At 46.4% G+C, this 22,482-nt stretch overlaps 1 protein-coding gene across 1 annotated transcript in view; it reads left to right on the top strand.

Moving 5' to 3' along the window:
* PRKAG1 (protein kinase AMP-activated non-catalytic subunit gamma 1) overlaps nucleotides 1-22,482 on the top strand; it is a 36,375-nt gene that overhangs the window by 2,169 nt on the left and 11,724 nt on the right. The window contains exons 2-9 of the mRNA XM_069758348.1: nucleotides 10,559-10,613; nucleotides 10,697-10,797; nucleotides 12,039-12,120; nucleotides 12,200-12,258; nucleotides 14,178-14,223; nucleotides 14,376-14,430; nucleotides 14,526-14,652; nucleotides 14,736-14,901. Coding sequence (XP_069614449.1) covers nucleotides 10,559-10,613; nucleotides 10,697-10,797; nucleotides 12,039-12,120; nucleotides 12,200-12,258; nucleotides 14,178-14,223; nucleotides 14,376-14,430; nucleotides 14,526-14,652; nucleotides 14,736-14,901 — 691 coding nt within the window. The remainder of the gene's footprint in view (nucleotides 1-10,558; nucleotides 10,614-10,696; nucleotides 10,798-12,038; nucleotides 12,121-12,199; nucleotides 12,259-14,177; nucleotides 14,224-14,375; nucleotides 14,431-14,525; nucleotides 14,653-14,735; nucleotides 14,902-22,482) is intronic.

The following is a 22,482-nucleotide window of genomic DNA, read 5'->3' as shown; positions in this document are numbered from 1 at the left end:
ACTGTGTACAGCCCGGGATCACTGGTAATGACTGGTCCTATACTGTGTACAGCCCGGGGTCACTGATAGACTGGTAATGACTGGTTCTATACTGTGTACAGTCCGGGATCACTGGTAATGACTGGTCCTATATTGTACACAGTCCGGGATCACTGGTAATGACTGGTCCTATATTGTACACAGTCCGGGATCACTGGTGATGACTGGTCCTATACTGTGTACAGCCCGGGATCACTGGTAATGACTGGTCCTATACTGTGTACAGCCCGGGGTCACTGATAGACTGGTAATGACTGGTCCTATACTGTGTACAGCCTGGGATCACTGGTAATGACTGGTCCTATATTGTACACAGTTCGGGATCACTGGTAATGACTGGTCCTATACTGTACACAGTCCGGGATCACTGGTAATGAATGGTCCTATACTGTGTACAGCCCAGGATCACTGGTAATGACTGGTCTTATTCTGTGTAGTGCTGAGATCACTGGTAATGACTGGTCTTATACTGTGTACAGCTGAAGATCATTGGTAATGACTGGTCTTTCTACATCATGAATGGTATTTGATGTCTAGGGGTCCCAGGCCCCCCAATTCTTCTGAGAAGTGTGCAAGGAGTAGACCACTCCGTAGACTTTGTATGGAATTGCAGGTCCGGTGATGGACTGAGGCTCCACCTAGTCTCTTCCTTACTATGGTTGAGCAGGGAGGCGATAGAGATCTTCTCTAGTGATTGAAGGATCCACCTGTAACGAGTCACATATCACAAATTTATTATATATAAGTAGAGATGGGCGAACCTGAACAGTAAAATTTGGGTTCCTACCGAACATGTACTGTTAGAGCACGGACCCCGAACACAGACTTCACCAGCAAGTCCGTGTTACTGTTCGGGTTCGGCCCCCTGAATACTAGGTGTTTCAAGGGGTGCATAGCAGCGAGAGATACACCGGAGGTTCTGATTGGCTGTAAGATCATTACCGCTGGTCAGAGAGCCGCGGCTACCACACTGCCAGATGACAGCGTGAGCACGAAGCAGTGATCGGACTTTAAAAAGTTTACCTCCGATCACAAGCGTCGGCTGATGGGACTACTACTCTCATTAGCCTATGCCTGCTGCCACTAATAGAATAACAGTGAGAGCATGCGATGGCTCATGGGAGTATTCATCAGCCTGTGTATATTTTTGATAAACAGCCAGGCAAAACTGACCTGCGGGCTGCAACCCTCTGCTGTCAGCTTTAGCAAGGGTGGTTATCAAGAATAGAGGCATCCCACGACATTTTTATTTAAATTTCAAGAAAACTATGGGGTCCCCCTCATTTTTGACAACCAGCCAAGCTAAAGCAAACAGCTGCTGGCTGGAATTCTCACATTGGTAAGGGGCCATAGATTTTTCCCCACCCAGCCTGAAAATAGCTACCCTAGAAAAGGCGCATATATTGGATTAGGCTTTGCACGGCCCTTCCCACTTGTCCTATAAGATGCCTATCCATTACTAGAGGTACCGTCACATTAAGCGACGCTGCAGCGATATAGAAAACGATGCCGATCGCTGCAGTGTCGCTGTTTAGTCGTGTGGTCGCGGGGGTGGTGTCAGACAGACAGCTCTCCAGCGACCAACGATGTCGAAGTCCCCGGGTAACCAGGGTAAACATCGGGTTACTAAGCGCAGGGCCGCTTAGTAACTCGATATTTACCCTGGTTACCATTGTAAATGTAAAAAAAAAAAACACTACATACTTACATTCCGGTGTCTGTCGCGTCCCCTCGCCGTCAGCTTCCCGCACTGACTGTGAGGGCTGGCCGTAAAGCAGAGCACAGCGGAATGTGAGTAGTGCGACTTCATTTATCGCTTCATTGGTGGACACAGGTAACCATGGGTGTATGCTGCTATCGCTAGGAGGCTGACACTAGGCAAAACAGGAAAATGGCTCCTCATCAGCAGTATACATCCACCGACATGAATTTTAGCTTAGTGTCTGTAGGAGGCGGACCTGGATCTGATCCCAGATCCACATTTTCTCTATCCCCATGATGGCACCACGGAGAGAGGGGTCCGCCCCCAGGGACAGGAAACCTACAGATGAAAAAGGGCGTACCTCTCTCCCACATCAGTTGGTTTCCTGTACCTGACGGGGAACCTACAGCACGTACCTGAAGGATTCTTCGTGGGATTCCAGGGAGCTGGCCGGTCGGTTCCTGACAGGGGGCGCCCTGTCACGGCTGGGTCCAGCAGGTTTTCGCCTCCCTTTTCATCCAACCCTGAAGCACCACCACGAGGGTCGGCGGGCCCTATGGGTGAGTGTTGCTGGGGGAGGCAGTGAAGAGGATCGAGCCTGCCTTCCCCAGGAAAAAAAAAAAAGGGGGAGGAAAGAGGCAGGTGACGGCGGTCACCGATACAGCCTCTGTACCGCTATTCGGTACATGGAGGTAGCGGCGGCTACGCTACCATAGCAGGCGCAGGAGCGCTAGATCGCGCAAAAGCGCCTCATGTCACCGCCGGACACCGCCGCCCAAACCGGAAGTGCGGGCCAGGGCGGAACGATAGAACACGCGCACAGGCGTCCCCGATAATATCTTCCCTATAGGGCGCCTGTGACGCGCGCGCATGTGCAAATGACCGCTTCTGCCGGCGGCAAGTTTAAAAATCAGCGTTCTCTAAGGAGGAAGCGTGGGAAACCCTCTCTTTGCGGAAAACGCAGAGCGAAACCACTATGAGCGATAAAGAGCAGCAAGAGGCACAGGAATGTGCACAATCATCACCTGAGCAAGTACTGCGGCATCCGCGTTCACAGCATCAGCGCAAGGGAAACACTTCCTCCCAGCAGCGCAGCAGCAGCGGACGCTCAGGGTCACAACGCAGCCGAGTCTCTGGGAAAAGTACGCGGCCGGCGACGAATCCAGTGGATATAGTCCCGAGGCCAGAGACGGTATCTCTTAGTCGTAAGGGGTGAGTGATCTGCGTGAAAGTAATAATGTAATACGAGATTACTTTTTTCTCCTAGGGAAAAAAATGTACAGGCAAATCAAAGCACAAACAGTGTGCGATATGTTCGGAAGAACTACCGTCCTCATGGGAAAAAAAGCTATGCGGGTCCTGCATAGAAAAAACCATTCAGGAGGAATCTCCGGCGTTCGCATCGGACCTGAAAACACTAATAAAGAATCAAGTTGAGAGTGCCCTCAAAGGCATTAAAATTCCGAGGAAAAAACATAGATCCGGTCATAAGTCTCCCGAATCCAGTGTAGAAGAATCAGAGAATGAAACATCTGACTCTAATGACTCATCGACATCCGAGACCTCTTCACTATCATCAGAGGGAGGACGCAGTTGCTTCCCCATCGAGGAGACAGACGCACTGGTAAAGGCCATCAGAACAACTATGGGTCTGGTAGACGAACGTCCTAAAAGAACAGCACAGGACATAATGTTCAGCGGACTAGAACAAAAGAAAAGAAGAGTATTTCCAATAAATGAGAAAATTCATTCTTTGATCAAAAAAGAATGGAAGAGACCGGATAAAAAAGTTCTCTTGACCCCCAAAAGGAAGTACCCGTTCGATGACCCAGCCTGCTCATCCTGGAGCAAGGCACCCAAACTGGATGTGGCCATAGCAAAGGCCTCTAAAAAATTCGCCCTGCCCTTCGAGGACATGGGCACACTAAAGGATCCAATGGACAAAAAGGCAGACACCTTTTTAAAAAAACTCCTGGGAAGCAGCAGGAGGGGGTCTAAAACCAGCCATCGCAGCCACCTGCACGGCCCGTGCTCTAATGGTATGGCTTGAGCATTTGGATTCGCAACTAAAAGAGAAAGTCCCAAGAGAGACAATACAAAAGTCAGTGTCCATGATGAAAGGGGCAGCAGCTTTTCTGGCGGACGCTTCGGTGGACTCAGCAAGATTATCAGCCAGGTCGGCTTCTTTCTCAAACGCCGCAAGACGCGCCCTGTGGCTGAAGTGCTGGCCGGGGGACCTGCAGACAAAGACCAAGCTTTGCTCAATACCTTGCGAAGGTGAATTCCTGTTTGGGTCAACGTTGGACGACATCCTCGACAAAGCAGGAGATAAAAAGAAATCTTTTCCCGGGTTCCCCAACCAGTCATATAGGCGCTCCTTTCGGAACAGAAAGTTCATGCGCAGAAGACCTCCAAAAGGAAATAAAGACGGATGGGAAGACAGAAGAAACAAAAACAGGGGCTTCTTGTTCAACAAACCCCCCCCTCCAGATAATAAAAAATCCCAATGAAGGTACTCCCCGGGTCGGAGGGAGACTAGCCGAGTTTCTTCCAGCCTGGGAAAGAATTTCAAACAGTCCTTGGATTCTAGGTATTATACGAGAAGGCCTCAAATTCAAATTTCGTGTTCCTCCCGGCAACTCCTTCATGGTAACGCCTCAAAAACAATCACTCGAACAGTCAGCTCTCCAGAAGGAGATTCTGAGCCTAATCCAGAAAGATGTATTGCAAGAAGTTCCATACCAGGAAAGAGGCACGGGTTTCTATTCTCCTCTCTTCCTCCGCAAAAAACCGGACGGATCGTACAGAACGATCATAAATCTCAAAAAACTAAACAGTTTCCTGGAGATACAACATTTCAAAATGGAGACAATAAAATCTTGCTTGAGAATACTCTTTCCTTTGTGTTTCATGACTGTTCTAGATTTACGAGACGCATACTACCATGTGCCCATCCACAGAGATTACCAAAAATATCTCAGACTGGCAGTGAATATCCAGGGGGAAGTAAAACACTTCCAATTCCGGGCTCTCCCCTTCGGGATAGCTATCGCTCCTCGGGTATTCACGAAAATAATGTCAGAGGAAATGGCCCACATACGGGAGCAGAATATCCTGATAGTTCCCTATCTGGACGACCTCCTCGTGGTAGGGAACTCATTTCAACAGTTGAATCTGGTCATTGCTTCTCTGTCGAGTCTAGGGTGGCTGCTAAACATACCCAAGTCCAAAATGGTCCCATCCCGGGTACAGGAGTATTTGGGGATAGTCCTAGACTCGATCACGCAGACATGCTATCTTCCTCAGGAGAAGGTACAAAAAATGACTCAGGCAGTGTTACAGCTGACGGTATCCCCAGTCATCACTCTGAGGAGAGCAATGTCCCTCCTGGGCTCCTATGACTGCCTGCATTCCGTCAGTTCAGTGAGCACAACTTCACTCCCGGGATCTACAATGGGAGACTTTAAATTTAGGCATATCTCTGCACGGAAATTTAGACGGGCAGTTAGGTATTTCTCCAAACACGATACACTCCCTAGCATGGTGGGCAGACCCAGGGAATCTAACCAAAGGGGTTCCTTGGGCGCTACCAACGGAGAAGATTCTAACGACGGATGCAAGCCCCTGGGGCTGGGGAGCACATATAGGCGATCAAGTGGCACAGGGGAGTTGGAACAAAAGTCAAGAGCTAGACTCTTCCAACATGAAAGAACTGCTAGCGGTAAAACTGGCCCTAACACACTTCCTATATCTCCTTCACGGTCATCATGTAAAAGTCTTTTCGGACAACCAGGTAGTGGTTGCATATCTAAACCACCAAGGGGGAACCAGGTGTCGAGCTCTGATGGAGGTAACCCAATCCATCTTCCACATAGCGGAACACAGTCTAAAGTCCTTGACAGCTCTCCACTTAAAAGGCTCAGAAAACCAGACTGCAGACTTCCTGAGCAGAACATGCTTAAAGCAGGGAGAGTGGGAGCTAAACCAATCGGTCTTCGATCAAATCGTGAATCTCTGGGGCCTACCAGTAATAGACCTATTCGCGAACAGTCAAAACCGCAAAGTAAAAACATTCTGCTCAATCGATCCCCGGGGGAACCCTGTAGCTCTAGACGCATTGACAATTCCTTGGAACTATCACCTCGCCTATGCGTTCCCTCCAATGTCACTCATCCCCTTAGTGCTGAGGAAAATTCGGGAGGAGGGGACTACAGTGATACTAATAGCGCCATTCTGGCCCCGCAGAATATGGTTTTCTTGGCTAAGAAAAATGTCCATATCAAGTCCCTGGGTTCTACCAGACACGCCGAAACTTCTGTCCCAGGGTCCAGTATATCACCCCAATGTAAAAAATTTACACATGACAGCGTGGCTTTTGAAAGGAGGTTGCTAAGGGACAAAGGGTTCTCTCCTAACTTGGTGTCCACTCTATTACAGAGTAGAAAACCCGTAACCACTAGAATATATGGGAAAGTGTGGAAAAAATTCATGTCAGTATCGGGGGCAGACCCGTATGGGGAAATTCCTATAGGGAAAGTCCTTGAATTTTTACAGAAAGGTCTGGAAAGAGGTTTGGCTACAAGCACCCTAAAGGTTCAGGTAGCAGCCTTGGCAGCATTGTATAATTATGATCTGGCCAGAAATCGTTGGGTCATGCGATTTATTAAAGCCTCATCTAGGTCCAGACCCATTCCCCTCCACAACTCTCCCCCATGGGATCTAAACCTCGTACTAAACGCTCTAACCAAACCTCCCTTTGAGCCCCTGACAGAAGTTCCGTTAAAGATCTTCTCTCTAAAGACCACACTCCTAGTGGCCCTAACCTCAGCTCGTCATGTCAGCGATATACAAGCGTTATCTTCATGCCCGCCCTTTACTCGGATACTTGATGACAGTCATTCTAAAAACTGACCCGGCTTACCTCCCTAAAATAGCGTCACAGTTTCATAGAACGCAAGAGATTTCTTTGCCCTCCTTTTGTCCCAACCCTAAAAATGAGGGGGAAAAAACACTGCATACCCTAGACGTAAAAAGATGTCTGGTCCAATATCTATCAGCCACTAGGGAGTGCAGGAAGGATAGGGCTCTGTTTGTCTGCTTCCAGGGTCCACGCAAGGGACAAAAAGCATCGAAAGCCACGTTAGCAAGATGGATAAGAGACGCCATCGCCCTATCCTACTCATCCTGTGGGACAGCTATCCCAGAGAACATAAAAGCTCATTCGACCAGAGCAGTGGCATCATCCTGGGCGGAGAGAGCTGGCGCTTCAATACAACAGATATGTAGAGCGGCCACTTGGTCTTCCCAGTCTACATTTTTCAAGCATTACCGCTTAGACTTGACCTCCTCTGATCCTACCTTTGGGCGAAGGGTTCTAGAGGCAGTGGTCCCTCCCTAATAGCTCTATCTATTCAAATCTCTCCGTGGTGCCATCATGGGGATAGAGAAAATGGTAGTTACCTGCCGATAACGGTATTTCTCTGATCCCATGATGGCACCCGTATATTCCCTCCCTTTTCACACACAGGTGTGCACTTGATAATGTACTAGTAATTAATTTTAGTCACGGTGCCTCTGTTAAGTTAAATAGCTTAAGTTTAATTTGTGCAAATATTGAGTTGCAGCTGAAGTTCTGTATAAGGCTCTGTAATCCAACTGATGTGGGAGAGAGGTACGCCCTTTTTCATCTGTAGGTTTCCTGTCCCTGGGGGCGACCCCTCTCTCCGTGGTGCCATCATGGGATCAGAGAAATACCGTTATCGGCAGGTAACTACCATTTTCTCTTTCTGGTCACCTGCCGTGTTTTAATAATCTTTTTTTCTTTGTTTTTCAGGTTCTTCTTAGGGTAACAGGGTGTAATTTCTCACCCTGTTTTCTCATTCTCATACGACCAAGAGAGCAGTGTGGTGTCTCCCACAGTGCCCATTCTCGGACCCGCAAGGCAGGACCTAATACCCTGTCACCTTTCACATTATTTTTCCACTCTATTTGGTTTTGCTAGCTTGGTGCTTTATACCTCACTGGTCATTATGTCCAACATGTCCCATGTCAGTTTGACTTAGCGCCAGTATCTTATACGAACATTCATGTCAGCACTCTATTTGGTCTCCTTTTGCCACCTATTAATATTAGTTTGCACATGCACTTTATAACATTGAGTCGGTATATCTGCTTTTTATATTTTTTATATTTATATGTGGCTTATTGACACAGATATGTATATTTTTGCCGATTTTACACTGTGGTTATATAGCTAATTTATTTTTGTGCCATTTATATGTCCCTGGTGGTGTGCTTTTTATGGTATTTTTTCCCACCGTTCCACTATATTATATATTTTAATATTGTTATTTATACCTTATTTTGGACTTTTGTCTCGGTTTTTTCTTCGTGTTTTTAGGTGCTTCAGGGTGATACCCGGTGGCACGTCCTAGCCTTTTTTCCACCCCACAACTCATCTTGGAGAGGGCTGGAAGGAAGACGGTGGTCACTGGTGGTGGCCTTCCCCCGGTCTTCTGCACCTCTAGAGACGGTGTGGGAAGGAGGATCTCTCATCCCAGTGACCCTCATCCATCCGACGGCTCCTGAAGGCATCCTCATTGGTGAAAAGGGATCGGGACTCGCCTTTGCAGGTGTTTCCCCTTTTTCCCTTGCAGCTGTACTTGGCTTGGCTAGGAAGGATTACTGTCCCTTCAACTCCCACCACACAAGAGGGTGGCATTAGTGCATAGGGTGATCCCGTACAGCCATGGACATTTTTTTCTGGCCAGTCTCGGGCTCTGTGGCCACACCCCTTTTGTCTCAGGCCACGCCTCTTCCCGACTTCCTTTGGCCATTCACCACCGGTCTTTTCAAATCGCATGCGGTTTTGGCCCACTAGGAGAGCTCCCCTCTCTCTGCTCACACCGGGCCACGCCCCCCCATATCCCAGCGCGCGTCTTATCGGCGCGCTTTTTCTCCTATCACAAAGCTTCCCCTTCCTGGCTGTACATGCCCCCGGCGAGTCAGCCAATCGGAGGGGTACCTTCATTTTTCACCGGCCGACAGAAGGGCCTGGTATGTGGAGCTAGTGAACATGCTCATGGACGCCTCCTAGAAGCTTCAAGACCATCCAGATCTGCTCTTCCACCAAAGTTCACAGTCTGAGTTTAACGGCATGGCCGTTGAGGCCGCAGTTCTGAAGGAGGCCAGTTTTTCCCATCAGGTCATTCAGACCATGGTTAGGGCGAGAAAACCATTATCCTCGTGTTATATATCACAGATCCTGGAAGGCATTCTTTCGGTGGTGTGAGGACAACAATTTGGTCCCTGTCTTTTTCCCTCCCTTCCATCCTGTGGTTTCTCCAAGCAGGCCTTGACTCTGGTCTCTCACTTAGTACCCTTAAGGGTCAAGTCTCTGCACTGTCGATTCTTTTACAATGAATCCTGGTTTCTCGTCCCCAGGTAAAGACTCTTCTTCAAGGAGTCGCCCACTTGACACCTCCATATTGTCCTCTGATAGATCCATGGGATCTTTACTTTGTTCTTGGCACACGCCAGCGCCCTTCCTTTGAACCTATTCAGGACATTTTGTCTTCTCTTCTGTCATGGAAGGTTGCCTTTTTAGTTGCTATTACGTCCATCAAGAGAGTTTCTGAGTTAGCGGCACTGTCCCCATTCCTTGTTTTACATCAGGACTAAGCGGTTCTCAGACCTGTCCCTTCCTTCCTGCCTAAGGTGGTTTCTTCATTGCACATTAATGAGGAAATTGTCCTTCCTTATATCTACCCCTCTACGGTCCATCCCCTGGAGAAGTCTCTCCACTAGCTGGATCTGGTCAGAGCTATCTTTCAAGGACTGCTTCCTTTCATCGCTAATCGCCCTAATCGTAATTTCTGAAGGTCATCGCAAGGGGCTCCCAGCTTCTAGGTCCACTATTGGCCGTTGGATTAGTTTGGCAATATTGGAGTCATATTGTGTGCAGGACAAACCTCCTCCTTCGGGAGTAAAGGCTCATTCCACCTGGGCGGTGGGAGCTTCCTGGGCAGCTCGTCACCAGGCCTCTGCTTTCCAGCTTTGTAAGGCTGCGACCTGGTCATCTTTCCACACATTTGTAAGGTTTTGCAGGGTTCATACTCATGCCTCGTCTGATGCAGGCCTGAGAAGGAAGCTGCTGCAGGCGGCGGATGTCCATCGGCCGACCGGAGTTTGTTTTCTCTGCATTTTTCTGTTTCCTGCCCTTGGACTGCTTTGGGACGTCCCATGGTCATCTGCCCCCTCCCCCCCATTGAAGCGATAAATAAAGAGGGATTTTTGGTACTCACCGTAAAATCTTTCTTGTAGCCTTTATTGGGGGGGACACTGCACCCTACATATCTGTTTGTACCTATATTGGGCCTATGTGCCTTTGTTGTTGGGTTGGTACATATGTTGAGCTTTGGTTGCTTTTCCTACTGCTTAACACTAACTGATGTGCTTTGTGCCAGTCGGTGGATGTAAACTGCTGAGGAGCTATTTTCCTTTTTCGCCTAATGCCAGCCTCCTAGTGACAGCAGCATACACCCATGGTTACCGGAGTCCCCCAATGAAGGCTCCAAGAAAGAGATTTTACAATGAGTACCAAAAATCCTTCTTTTTGGCAAAACTATCTGCTGCATGTTAACTTGCTCTAATGAGCATTGGGAGGGGTGCGATATGGAAGGGTCCTCTGCCAGATGGAGAGGCAGTATAGGTATTTGGGCTCCCATATTGTCCTTGAGGAGACTATTCATTCAGCTAATTCTAACATTGACCTATCGTGATGAACATACCAATATTTCATGTATCTGTGTGTTTCAGGGACCTGTTGTGATACCAAGCAATGATGAAGGGAAATGTGTCTCTTCTTCAGAAGGTGAGCGAGCTCACTGTCTAGCATGGCCCGTATGTGAGAAAGAATGACCTCCGGGATTAACCTCTCCTTGTATTAATCCTCAGAGTCCGACAGTGAAGTGTACACTACATTTATGAAGAACCACAAATGCTATGACCTTATCCCCATCAGCTCCAAGCTTGTCGTGTTCGATACCTCTCTGCAGGTGAGCAGAATTTATCAATGACCTTTGGGAAGTGGGTGGAATTAATAAATGGGGGCAAGGCAGTCAGATTTATCACTATTAAGAATAGCTAATTATGCCCCTTCATGCACAACCCAAGATTTTACTTGCGGTCTTTAGAACACTTTTAGACTATATATGAAATGCCGGCCTTAGAGGTCCAGTCACCAGTTTTTAGTTATCTTGTTCCCGCTGCTCTGAGTAGTCCGTTTTTTTTGTTTTGTTTTGTTTAATCCTACATACAGTTCTGCCGATATTCTAAAGTTGCCCCCCCCCCCCCCCCCAGTAAAAGCCCCTCCCTCAAGAACCACTTGGGAAACTAAAATAAGAAAAAGGCTATATGCAGTGGGAATAAAGTAAGAGCAAAAATTAACTTTTCACCTGGTGACTGGACCTCTTTAATCATTTCATTTTACCCTCTAGATGTTTGATTTTTTTTTTTCTAACATTTCAGAACAGAACATGCAGGATTTTTTTTTCTGTTCTTAAAAAAAAAAAACAATCCTTAAAGGGAACCTGTCACCCCCAAAATCGAAGGTGAGCTAAGCCCACCAGCATCAGGGGCTTATCTACAGCACGCTGGAATGGTGTAGATAAGCCCCCAATGTAATCTAAAAGATGAGAAAAAGAGGTTAGATTATACTCACCCAGGGGCGGTCCCGGTACGATGGGCGTCGCGGTCTGAGGCCTCCAATCTTCTTACGATCACATCCTCTTCTTGTCTTCACGCCGCGGCTCTGGCACAGGCGTACTTTGTCTGCTGCGTTGAGGGCAGCGTAAAGTACTGCAGTGCGCAGGCACCAGGCCTCTCTGACCTTTCCTGGTGCCTGCGCACTGCAGTACTTTGCCCTGCCCTCAACAGGTCAGACAAAGTACGCCTGCGCCGGAGCATGAAGACAAGAATAGGACGTCATCTGATGAAGATGGGAGGGAGGCCCTGACCGGACTGGACCGCAGGGTGGACTGCCCCTGGGTGAATATAATTTAACCTCTTTTTCTCCCCTTTCAGGATATATCGGGGGCTTATCTACAGCATTCCAGAATGCTGTAGATAAGCCCCTGAGGCTGATGGGCTTAGCTCACCTTTGATTTTGGGGTTACAGGTTCCCTTTAATAATCAATGGACCCCGCTGCCTCTATTCACATAACTAAATCATTTGTCATCCTAAAACTGAATGTCCAAACCAATGTGATCAGAGCCTGGGTTTTAATACCTCTTACAGGTGAAGAAGGCTTTCTTTGCACTGGTCAGTAATGGTGTACGAGCAGCGCCCTTGTGGGATAGCAAGAAGCAGAGTTTTGTGGGTAGGTCACCAAACTACATAACAAATTCTTCATTTCTGAAAGCATGTCTTCATTGCATTTTGTTGTTTTTCCAATGAAGGTATGCTGACCATCACTGACTTCATTAATATTCTGCATCGATACTACAAATCTTCCATGGTAAGTTTCCTGGAAAGCATTGCATAATAATAATTATAATAAGTCTAATACCTGTAGTCCAAAAAAATCACAATCTATCCTTTTAGTTTCTCCTTGCTCCTTTTTTGAGGTGGCTCAATTGAAGGGGTCCGCACTGTCCCCTTTCAGAAAATATTTTCCATGTGCTCAGTTTGTTGTTAGAAAACAAAATGAGCTTTAGCTCCACTTCCCCGGGTCAAGCCTTGTGTCCGCTGCTGCAGTAGTGGTGACGTCACATTCTTTTTTTTTTTTTTTTTTTTTTTTTATAACTAAGCATATGGTAAAATGTTTTCTGAAAATAGGCAACTCCTTTTAAAGAAAATCTGTAACAATAAAAGAAAACTGTGGTTAGAGCCAAGTAAGTTATTTTTCTCTGAACTACGAATTACGCCCCTGTAGTAAGCCAACAAGGGTCAGTGCTGTGGAGGTCAAAGCATTTCATATATTGCTTATATAGCGCCATTAATTCAACAGCGCTTTACAGACGTCATCACTGTCCACATAGGAGCTCATAGTCTAGATTCCCTATCAGTATGTCTTTGGAGTGTGGGAGCAAACCGGAGAACCCAGAAGAAACCCACATAAACACGGGGAGAACATAACAATCTCCTTGCTCATGTTGGCTCATGTTGTCCTTGGTGGGATTTGAACCCAGGACCCTAGTGTTGCAAGACTGCAGTGCTAACCACTGAGTAAGCGTCCTGCCTGGTATTACTAGAGCTTAGTCCAGTGGATGTGGCATACTGCACAGCACAGACCATTTTCTGGCTAACTACAGGAAAGTGAAAGCGCGTTCAGAGATAAGATTTCCGGCCCTCATTCACTAAGACCGACCTTTCATACGCCAGTCATTGAGGGGCATGCAGGAATAAGATGCGCTGAATTTAAGAACTTCGTGCCATCTCATCAATGACATGCAATACTCTAGTCAGGGACTGGAGTAGTAACATTTCTGACATCAGAAACTCTGCCAATATTGATGTCCACGACTTGGTCGGACACAGCTCCTCCCCTCCCATTTTGACTGAGCAGCCCAAAACACCAACAATTTCAAAATGTTTGTGCAACACAAACCTTGTTAGAAAAGAAAAAAACGGGTTGGAACCGTGTTAGCCAGTTGAAAAACAAAGATAATCTTGTAGATATGATACCTTTTAATGGCTAATGTCAGCCATCATAACTACAAGATGATCTTGCTTTTTTTATTCAGTAATGTGTGTATAGGTGCATGTGATGTAGTGTGTATTAATATACTCACATATTGCTGCTTTGGCCCAGATTCAGCGCCATCCAGCTCTGCAGACCCCCTGGGTCACACTGCGTTCTGCTCGCCCCGGAAGTGACTTTTACAATATATGCAAATTGCCTCTTTTGAGGAAAAGAGGACTTAAACTCTATAGCGCCACCTGTTGGAAGTAGCGATCCTACAAGTCACAATCAACCCTTTAACGAGTCGTGCAATATGACTTAGGATAAAAGCCAAATCAGTATCTCAATTCGCAGACATGGTGTTTCGGGCTGTTGGCCCTCGTCAGTGCGAAGCATGAGAACTGATTTGGCTAGGTGAGAGGCTCTGGACTGGGGTCTAAGGGGATTTTACAATATAATCCTATGGAGCGTCCGAACAAGGCCTATATACTCACATTGTAATAGCGTCTCCTGCATAGTGAGTCGACTAATCGCAATTATGTCACTGAGAAGAGGATCAGAAGAGGGCTGGACCAAGGCGTGGGCAGCGTAGATGAGTATATTAATACTCCGTAATGTATCTACCAATCTGACTGTCCCCCGGGCGCTGTATCATGGGGGGTTACTGTAGGAATACAGTGCTTGTCCTTGAGCGATTACTGACTAGCAATTGATGAGTAGTTAATAGTTACCTTGTTATCATGTGTTATCAGGTGCAGATTTATGAGCTGGAGGAGCATAAGATTGAGACGTGGAGAGGTGAGCGCTTGCTGGGTACATAGTTAATATTTGGCAGGAGGCTATAGCTGGACTGTAGATTGCCAGTTCTGATTAGCCACAGGGTCATATTTTCTAATGAAGGGATGAGATCGCTGAGTTTGGATAATTATGCAATTGTCTGTTTTCTCCAGAGGTTTATTTGCAAGACTCCTTCAAGCCTCTGGTCAGCATATCGCCCAGTGCCAGGTGAGGAGGAATGCAACGCCAGTCGGTGTTCCTGCAATAAGAATATGATTGTTGCATTGATGAAGCACTCTTATACATATATTTTTATCCATTAGCTTGTTTGATGCTGTGTCTTCCCTGATTAAGAACCGTATTCATCGCCTTCCCGTCATTTCTCCGGAATCTGGAAATACTCTGTATATATTAACACACAAACGCATTCTTAAATTCCTCAAGCTTTTTGTGAGTCCATTTCCATTCTTGAACTTTTTTTTTGCAATTTTTTTATTTTTCCCTGTTTCCTGACAACCTGATTTCATCCACAGATGTCGGAAATGGAGAAGCCGAGTTTTGTGAATCGAACATTAAGAGAGTTGAAGATTGGCACTTATGACAACATTGCCAAGGTTCATCCCAACACTCCTGTATATGTTGCTCTGGGTATTTTTGTGCAGCGCCGGGTCTCTGCTTTGCCCATTGTGGATGATTCTGGTAAATATAAAGTCGTCTTTATGAAAAGTCTTTAATGGTAAAATATCAAAATGTGTTTTTTTTTTTTAGCTTTACGAATATAATCCTCATTCATTATTTACACAGGCTCAGTTTCAGAGATTGAAGTGTGGCAGTGCCAGTGCTGCAGATCATCTACTCTATCGGGGCTGACCTGCAGTACCAGGCACAGCCGCCCCTATAGAAAAGCCAGCGTTCCTGTGTAGTCACTGCCGAGAATATAGTGCTCAGAAAAGCACAGTGGTGGCCCCTGAAGGTCATCTCATCAGACCTGCATAGTGTATCCTAAGTCCTGGAAAACCTGTGTAACATATTTATGAATGTACTTTACAGTTTAAATCACAAAATAATCAGCAATCCTGCAACCAAAAAAGGAGCACAGCATAGACATAGATCCATTGCTCAAGGTAGATGCCTAAACATCTGTGCAAGATTAGTGGCAGAAATATCAAGGGTCATTGCTCCTTACCATCGACTATTGACCTGTCTTATTAGGCCAGCAATAGCTCAATGAATGAGTAACACACGCATTTGTATGGTGCGAGGATTTTAATAGCATGATATTCTTTGAACATAGTATTCGGATCGGCAGGTATAAATAGGCCATTAAAGGGAACCTGTCAGCTGATACATGCTGCAACACTTTCATTAAAGCTTTCTTTCTCAGACACTGCATTGAGTAACACAGGGACCTTGGATTAATATGCTGCCACCTGGAGGCTGACTTTAAGAATGCATTTTAGAAAAATTCTGACTTCCAAACGGCCTACACCAGGCCAGCTGACACATAGCTATTCAGTTCAGCTTAGTCTTCTGTCCATATCTTTTCTGAAATCTTACATTGCGTCTATGGATGCAAGTCTTAGCAGAAGGTACTAGAAGCAACAGTTTCTCACAGAGCTGTGGAAGTCAGTAAGCCAAACCTCAAACTCCTCAATTTCCCTGACTTCCGACTTACTCCACAGCACTGCTTGACAATGGACATAAAGTGCAGCACAGATTCATCTCCACTAAAAAGCCGAGATCCTTATATCAGGAACAGAACAGACATTTATAGGACATTTCGCAACTTTCCCAAATTATACAAAAAAAAATTACAGCACATGCTGCACTGAACTACTGAAGCCAATGTATTATATTTTATGAGTCTATCGATTTTATAGTGACTCCAATTCCATCAAAATGGACACAGACTCCATGACTCCGACTCCAGATCCCTGGACCCGAATGATTGCTGTTCTTCCTTCTGCAGTACTGGTATTGGTTTTCAACCATAGGTACAGCTGTAGGACGTCCCACGGTTCATGGTTACTGTCTTCCCTCCCCGCCTACCCCCCCCAATGAAGCATCTGAGAAATGAACGTTTTTGGTACTCTCCGTAAAATCTTATTTTGCGACACCTCACACTCCCTTTGTTTGGGGGAGGTTTGGTTTTATTCCTCCAACTGCATTTGCAGATCCTGAATAGCTGGCTGTCAGTTGGCCAGGTTTAGTGTGGTGGGTAGTAGGTGTGTATGAGCACTAAAATAATTGGGTGCTCGCTACTGGAACCGAGCAATTCCTAATGCGCGAATTCTCGTAACGAGTATAATGGGAGTAAATAGGAAAGCCTAGCATTTTTCCAGCAGACCATATAAAGAGGCCTGGGGGACAGTGAAAATGTTGAAATGAATGTCAAAAATCCTTAATTGAAGGCGAACAGCATGGGGAAGACCCCTGAAAGCATCTCTGACTCCCAGATCGCTGCTGAAAACAGTGGTGTCACACTTTTACTCCACTTTAAGGACTGACCATAAAACATTCAAAACCGACGAGAAATTGGAGTTTACAGGAAATAAATGTTAAGAAACATTTTTTACTATATAATGACTTGTCTATAAGGAAAAAAATTATTTAATTAAACCAGAATTTAATTTTTTACTACAAAATGTGGAAATTTCACTGTAATTTATGAAGGAAGCAAGTGGTGCCAAAAATTAGGGACTCTGATACACCTCCAATTAGAAATAGAGGAGGTCCTCCTATACATTCTGTTCAAATTGTAAGTGCCAATCGTGCCAAAAATTCCAAACCGGGTCATCCATACACCCTTGAAGGCACTAAATATAGTGCCTCATTCAAATATTGTGAACAAAGTGTAGTTGTGTTTCTCCTACGCTCATAAGAGCTCTGCACACAGTGCAAAACCTGCCAATAATTACAAGCAGGGTCATCCATACACCTTTGAAGGCACCAACGAGTTCCTCATAAAAAATTAAGAAAGTGTAGTTGTGGTCCTTTTACATGCAAAACAAGCAAAAGCTTTGTACAAAGTGCAAAGCCAGAAAAATGTTAAGTAGGGTCATCCATAGACCCTAGAAGGCAACAACTGGCGGGCCTCATGCAAGTATTGAATTTTAAAAACACTTTTATATGCAGCTGTCATCTGGTGGTGTGGAATAGTCGGATCTAATCCAAGCTCTGTTCACTGTTATCAGAGTGACCCTGTCAGCACTTTCTGTTGGCATGCGAAAGCATCTAGATACTATGACCTCCCCTCGTCCGGTGTCACTAAAAACCCGCTCAAACAAGATCCTAGCGGGAGGGCAGCACAACACCTCCAAGGCATAGAGGGACAGCTCATGCCAGGTGTACAGGTTTTAGACCCAATAGTTGAAGGTCACAGAGGAATTAGGGAGTAAGCTCCTTTGGTGGTTGGCCATGTATTGCTTTACTGTCTTTAAAAACTTTTCCCTTCTTGTCAAAAATATCTGGTCAACAGGCCCGGGATGCTGGGATGGTATCGTGAAATTGGCCCAGGCCTTTGACGGTGTACCTCTGTTTTCTCTCCCTCGTCTCTCCTTGGTTGGGCAAGGATGAAGCTTACCCAGTGCCACTAGCATTGTCTGGGAATTTCTCCTACGCCTCATTGGGAGACACCGGACCATGGGTGTTATGCTGCTGCCACTAGGAGGACACTAAGTTAACACAGAAAGATAACTCCTCCTCTGCAGTATACACCCTCTCACTGGGCAATATTCAACCAGTTTTTGCTTAGTGTCTGTAGGAGGCACTTGGGTCTGTTTCAGACCCCAACGTTTTATCTTTTCTTTTCTTTTTTTCTTTTATGTAAATTTTTATTTTTTAATTAAAGGAGTGAAGGAGACGAAGGATTCCTTTCAAGGGTCCTCTCTCCCCCGAACCATCAATAGGCTAGCACGCGGAGTATACCTCCCCGTACCTCTCCTGCGACGACTGGGGCACGCCTAATATATTCTTGGGCGATGGTTCTTTTTATGGTCCCGATCTCCCCCCTGCAAGATGGCGAGCACATAGTCTGACTCTTATGTACCTCTCCTGGGCGCCATATAGCTCCATCACCACAAAAATAAAAGTTATAGCTCTTAGACTAAAGGGATGTAAAAATAATTTTTTATATAAAATAGTTTTTATTGTATAAAAGGTCCAAAAAACATAAATGAGGTATCGCTGTCGTCGTACTGACCCGAATAATAAAACTGCTTTATCAATTTTACCACACGCGGAACGGTGTAAACGCCCGCCCCCCAAAAGAAATTCATGAATTGCTGTTTTATGTAAATTCTGCCTCCCAAAATTCGGAATAAAAAGCGATCAAAAAATGTCATGTGCCCGAAAATGGTAACCATAAAGACGTCAACTCGTCCCGCAAAAAAACAAGACCTCACATGACTGTGTGGGCGAAAATATGGAAAAATTATAGCTCTCAAAATGTGTTGATGCAAAAACTATTTTTTGCAATAAAATCGTCTTTTAGTGTGTGACAGCTGCCAAACATAAAAACTTGCTATAAATAGTAAATCAGACCCCCCTTTATCACCTCCTTAGTTATTGAAAAATAATAAAATAAAAAATTGTATTTATTTCCATTTTCGGGTTACGATTGGGGTTAGGGTTGGGAATAGGGTTAGGGGTGTGTTAGGTTTGTGGTTAGGGTTATGGGTAAGGTTGGGATTAGGGTTAGGGGTGTGTTGAGGTTGGAGTTGGAATTGGGGGGGTTTCCACTGTTTAGGCACATCAGGGGCTCTCCAAATGCGACATGGCGTCCAATCTCAATTTCAGCCAATTTGAAGAGTCAAACGGCGCTCCTTCCCTTTCGAGCTCTGCCATGTGCCCAAACAGTGGTTTACCTGCATATATGGGGTATCCGCATACTCAGGACAAATTGTGCAACAACTTTTGGTGTCTATTTTCTCCTGTTAACCTTGGTAAAATAAAACACATTGGATCTGAAGTAAATTTTATGTGAAAAAAAGTTAAAGGGAACCTGTCACCCCGTTTTTTGAGATTGAGCTATAAATACTGTTAAATAGGGCCTGCGCTGTGTGTTCCTATAGTGTATGCAGTGTACCCCGATTCCCCACCTATGCTGAGAAATAACTTACCAAAGTCGCCGTTTTCGCCTGTCAATCAGGCTGGTCAGGTCGGGAGGGCGTGGTGACATCGCTGGTTCTTCCTCAGTTTTACGTTGGTGGCGTAGTGGTGAACAAGCAGCGCGCGATCTGCGCTGTCATCCCTTTCGTCGGTGGGGGCGGCCATCTTCCTGGGGCCGCGCGTGCGCAGATCGAGTGCTCTGCTGCACGGGGCTTCAGGAAAATGGCCGCGGGATGCCGCGCGTGCGCATTAGAGATCGCGGCGGCCATTTTCCCAAAGCCGAGATGCAAACTCGGCTTTGGGAAAATGGCCGCCGCGATCTCTAATGCGCACGCGCGGCATCCCGCGGCCATTTTCCTGAAGCCCCGTGCAGCAGAGCACTCGATCTGCGCACGCGCGGCCCCAGGAAGATGGCCGCCCCCACCGACGAAAGGGATGACAGCGCAGATCGCGCGCTGCTTGTTCACCACTACGCCACTACGCCACCAACGTAAAGCGGAGGAAGAACCAGCGATGTCCCCACGCCCTCCCGACCTGACCAGCCTGATTGACAGGCGAAAACGGCGACTTTGGTAAGTTATTTCTCAGCATAGGTGGGGAATCGGGGTACACTACATACACTATAGGAACACACAGCGCAGGCCCTATTTAACAGTATTTATAGCTCAATCTCAAAAAACGGGGTGACAGGTTCCCTTTAAATGTTCATTTTTTTGTAAACATTCCAAAAATTCCTGTTAAGCACGTGAAGGGTTAATAAACTTCTTAAATGTGGTTTTATGCACCTTGAGGGGTTCAGTTTTTAGGATGGTGTCACTTTTGGGTATTTTCTATCATATAGACCCCTCAAAGTGACTTCAAATGTGATGTGGTCCCTAAGTAAACATCGGAAATGTTACTTTAAGTATTTTGTGTGACATATCACTGTGATTTATGAGCATGAAAATTCAAAGTTGGAAAATTGTGAAATTTTTGCCAAATTTCCGTTTTTTTCACAAATAAATGCCAATTCATATCAAAGAAATTTTACCACTATCATGACGTACAATATGTCACGAGAAACAATGTCTGAATCACCGGGATCCATGGAAGCGTTCCAGAGTTATTACCCCATAGAGGGACAGTGGTCAGAATTGTAAAAATTGGCCTGGTCATTAACATGCAAACCACCCTTGGGGTAAAGGGGTTAAGTAACTCTGCCGTGGTGTGCGGCTTGTCTCTTAGACAAATTATATTCAGCAGAGTCTGATGCCGCTTTGCTGAGGCAGTGCTGCAGAGCTTCCGTCGGGGAAATGTAGCATCCCTGGCCACAAGTTCTTAAGTTCTTGTTCATGTTTAGGACTGTTCATAAATATTTCAAACATACCGATACACTGTATTCACTTATCAGAGACCAAAAGAGAGCAATTTTGGCCTTTGTTGGGTAAACGTACATTGGCAGTTTTTATTTTTTTTTTGCTATACGAAAAGTTAAGCAAGTTTTTTTTTTTTATGCAGTCTTTCAAAAAAAGTTAAGCAATCTGAATAAACACTTTAACAATGCAAGTCGGAGACTTTTGACTTCTACTCCCAATGAATACCTCTGACCGTATGCTCAAACATATCTACTAAGCTTAAAGAGAACCTGTCATTGCCCAAAATGCTATTAATAGCGTTAACCCCTTCCCGACCTTTGACGCCACGTAGGCGTCATGAAAGTCGGTGCCAATCCGACCCATGACGCCTATGTGGCGTCATGGAAAGATCGCGTCCCTGCAGATCGGGTGAAAGGGTTAACTCCCATTTCACCCGATCTGCAGGGACAGGGGGAGTGGTAGTTTAGCCCAGGGGGGGGTGGCTTCACCCCCTCGTGGCTACGATCGCTCTGATTGGCAGTTTCACTTTCAACAGCCAATCAGAGCGATTTGTAATATTTCACCTATTATAACGGGTGAAATATTACAATCCAGCCATGGCCGATGCTGCAATATCATCGGCCATGGCTGGAAACACTAATGTGCCCCCACCCCACCGATCGCCCCCCCAGCCCTCCGATCTGTCCGGTACACTGCTCCGGCTCCCCTCCGTCCTGTGCTCCGCTCCCCCCCGTGCTGTTGTCCGCTCTCCCCGTGCTCCAATCACCCCCCCCGTGCTCAAATCACCCCCCCCCTGCACTCCGATCCACCCCCCTCCGTGCTCCGTTCCACCCCCCCCGTGCTCCGTTCCACCCCCCCCCCGTGCTCCGTTCCACCCCCCCGTGCTCCGTTCCACCCCTCCCGTGCTCCGATTCACCCCCCATGCTCCGATTCCCCCCCCCCCCCCCCCCCGTGCTCCCCCCCACCTCATCATACTTACCGATCCTGCCGGGGTCCGTCCGTCTTCTCCCCGGGTGCTGCCATCTTCCAAAATGGCGGGCGCATGCGCAGTGCGCCCGCCGAATCTGCCGGCCGGCAGATTCGTTCCAAAGTGCATTTTGATCACTGAGATATAATCTATCTCAGTGATCAAAATAAAAAAAATAATACATGCCCCCCCTCTTTGTCACCCCCATAGGTAGGGACAATAAAAAAAATAATTTTTTTTTTCCCACTAATGTAAGACTAGGGTTAGGGGTAGGGTTAGGGGTAGGGTTAGGGTTAGTGCTAAACCGCTGAGGATTTATGGCGGATTTACCGCGTTTTTTCTGCGCATTTCGCTGCGGTTTTACAACTGCGATTTTCTATTTGAGCAGTTGTAAAACCGCTGTGGACTCCGCACTAAGAAGTGACATGCTGCAGAATGTAAACCGCTGCGTTTCCGTGCAGTTTTTCTGCAGCATGTGTACAGCGATTTTTGTTTCCCATATGTTTACATTGAACTGTAAACTCATGGGAAACTGCTGCAGATCCGCAGCGTTTTCCGCAGCGTGTGCACATGCCTTTAGAATTAGGGTATGTGCACACGGTGCGGATTTGGCTGCGGATCCGCAGCAGTGTTCCATCAGGTTTACAGTACCATGTAAACATATGGAAACCAAATCCGCTGTGCCCATGGTGCGGAAAATACCACGCGGAAACGCTGCGTTGTATTTTCCGCAGCATATCAATTCTTTGTGCGGATTCCGCTGCGTTTTACACCTGTTCCTCAATAGGAATCCGCAGGTGAAATCCGCACAAAAAAACACTGGAAATCCGCGGATAATCCGCAGGTAAA

Source organism: Ranitomeya imitator, chromosome 3 (assembly GCF_032444005.1).
Source record: "Ranitomeya imitator isolate aRanImi1 chromosome 3, aRanImi1.pri, whole genome shotgun sequence".
In the NCBI taxonomy this organism is placed as follows: domain Eukaryota; kingdom Metazoa; phylum Chordata; class Amphibia; order Anura; family Dendrobatidae; genus Ranitomeya; species Ranitomeya imitator.
The sequence above is the reverse complement of the archived record's forward strand: the minus strand, read 5'-3'. Positions and strand labels throughout refer to the sequence as shown.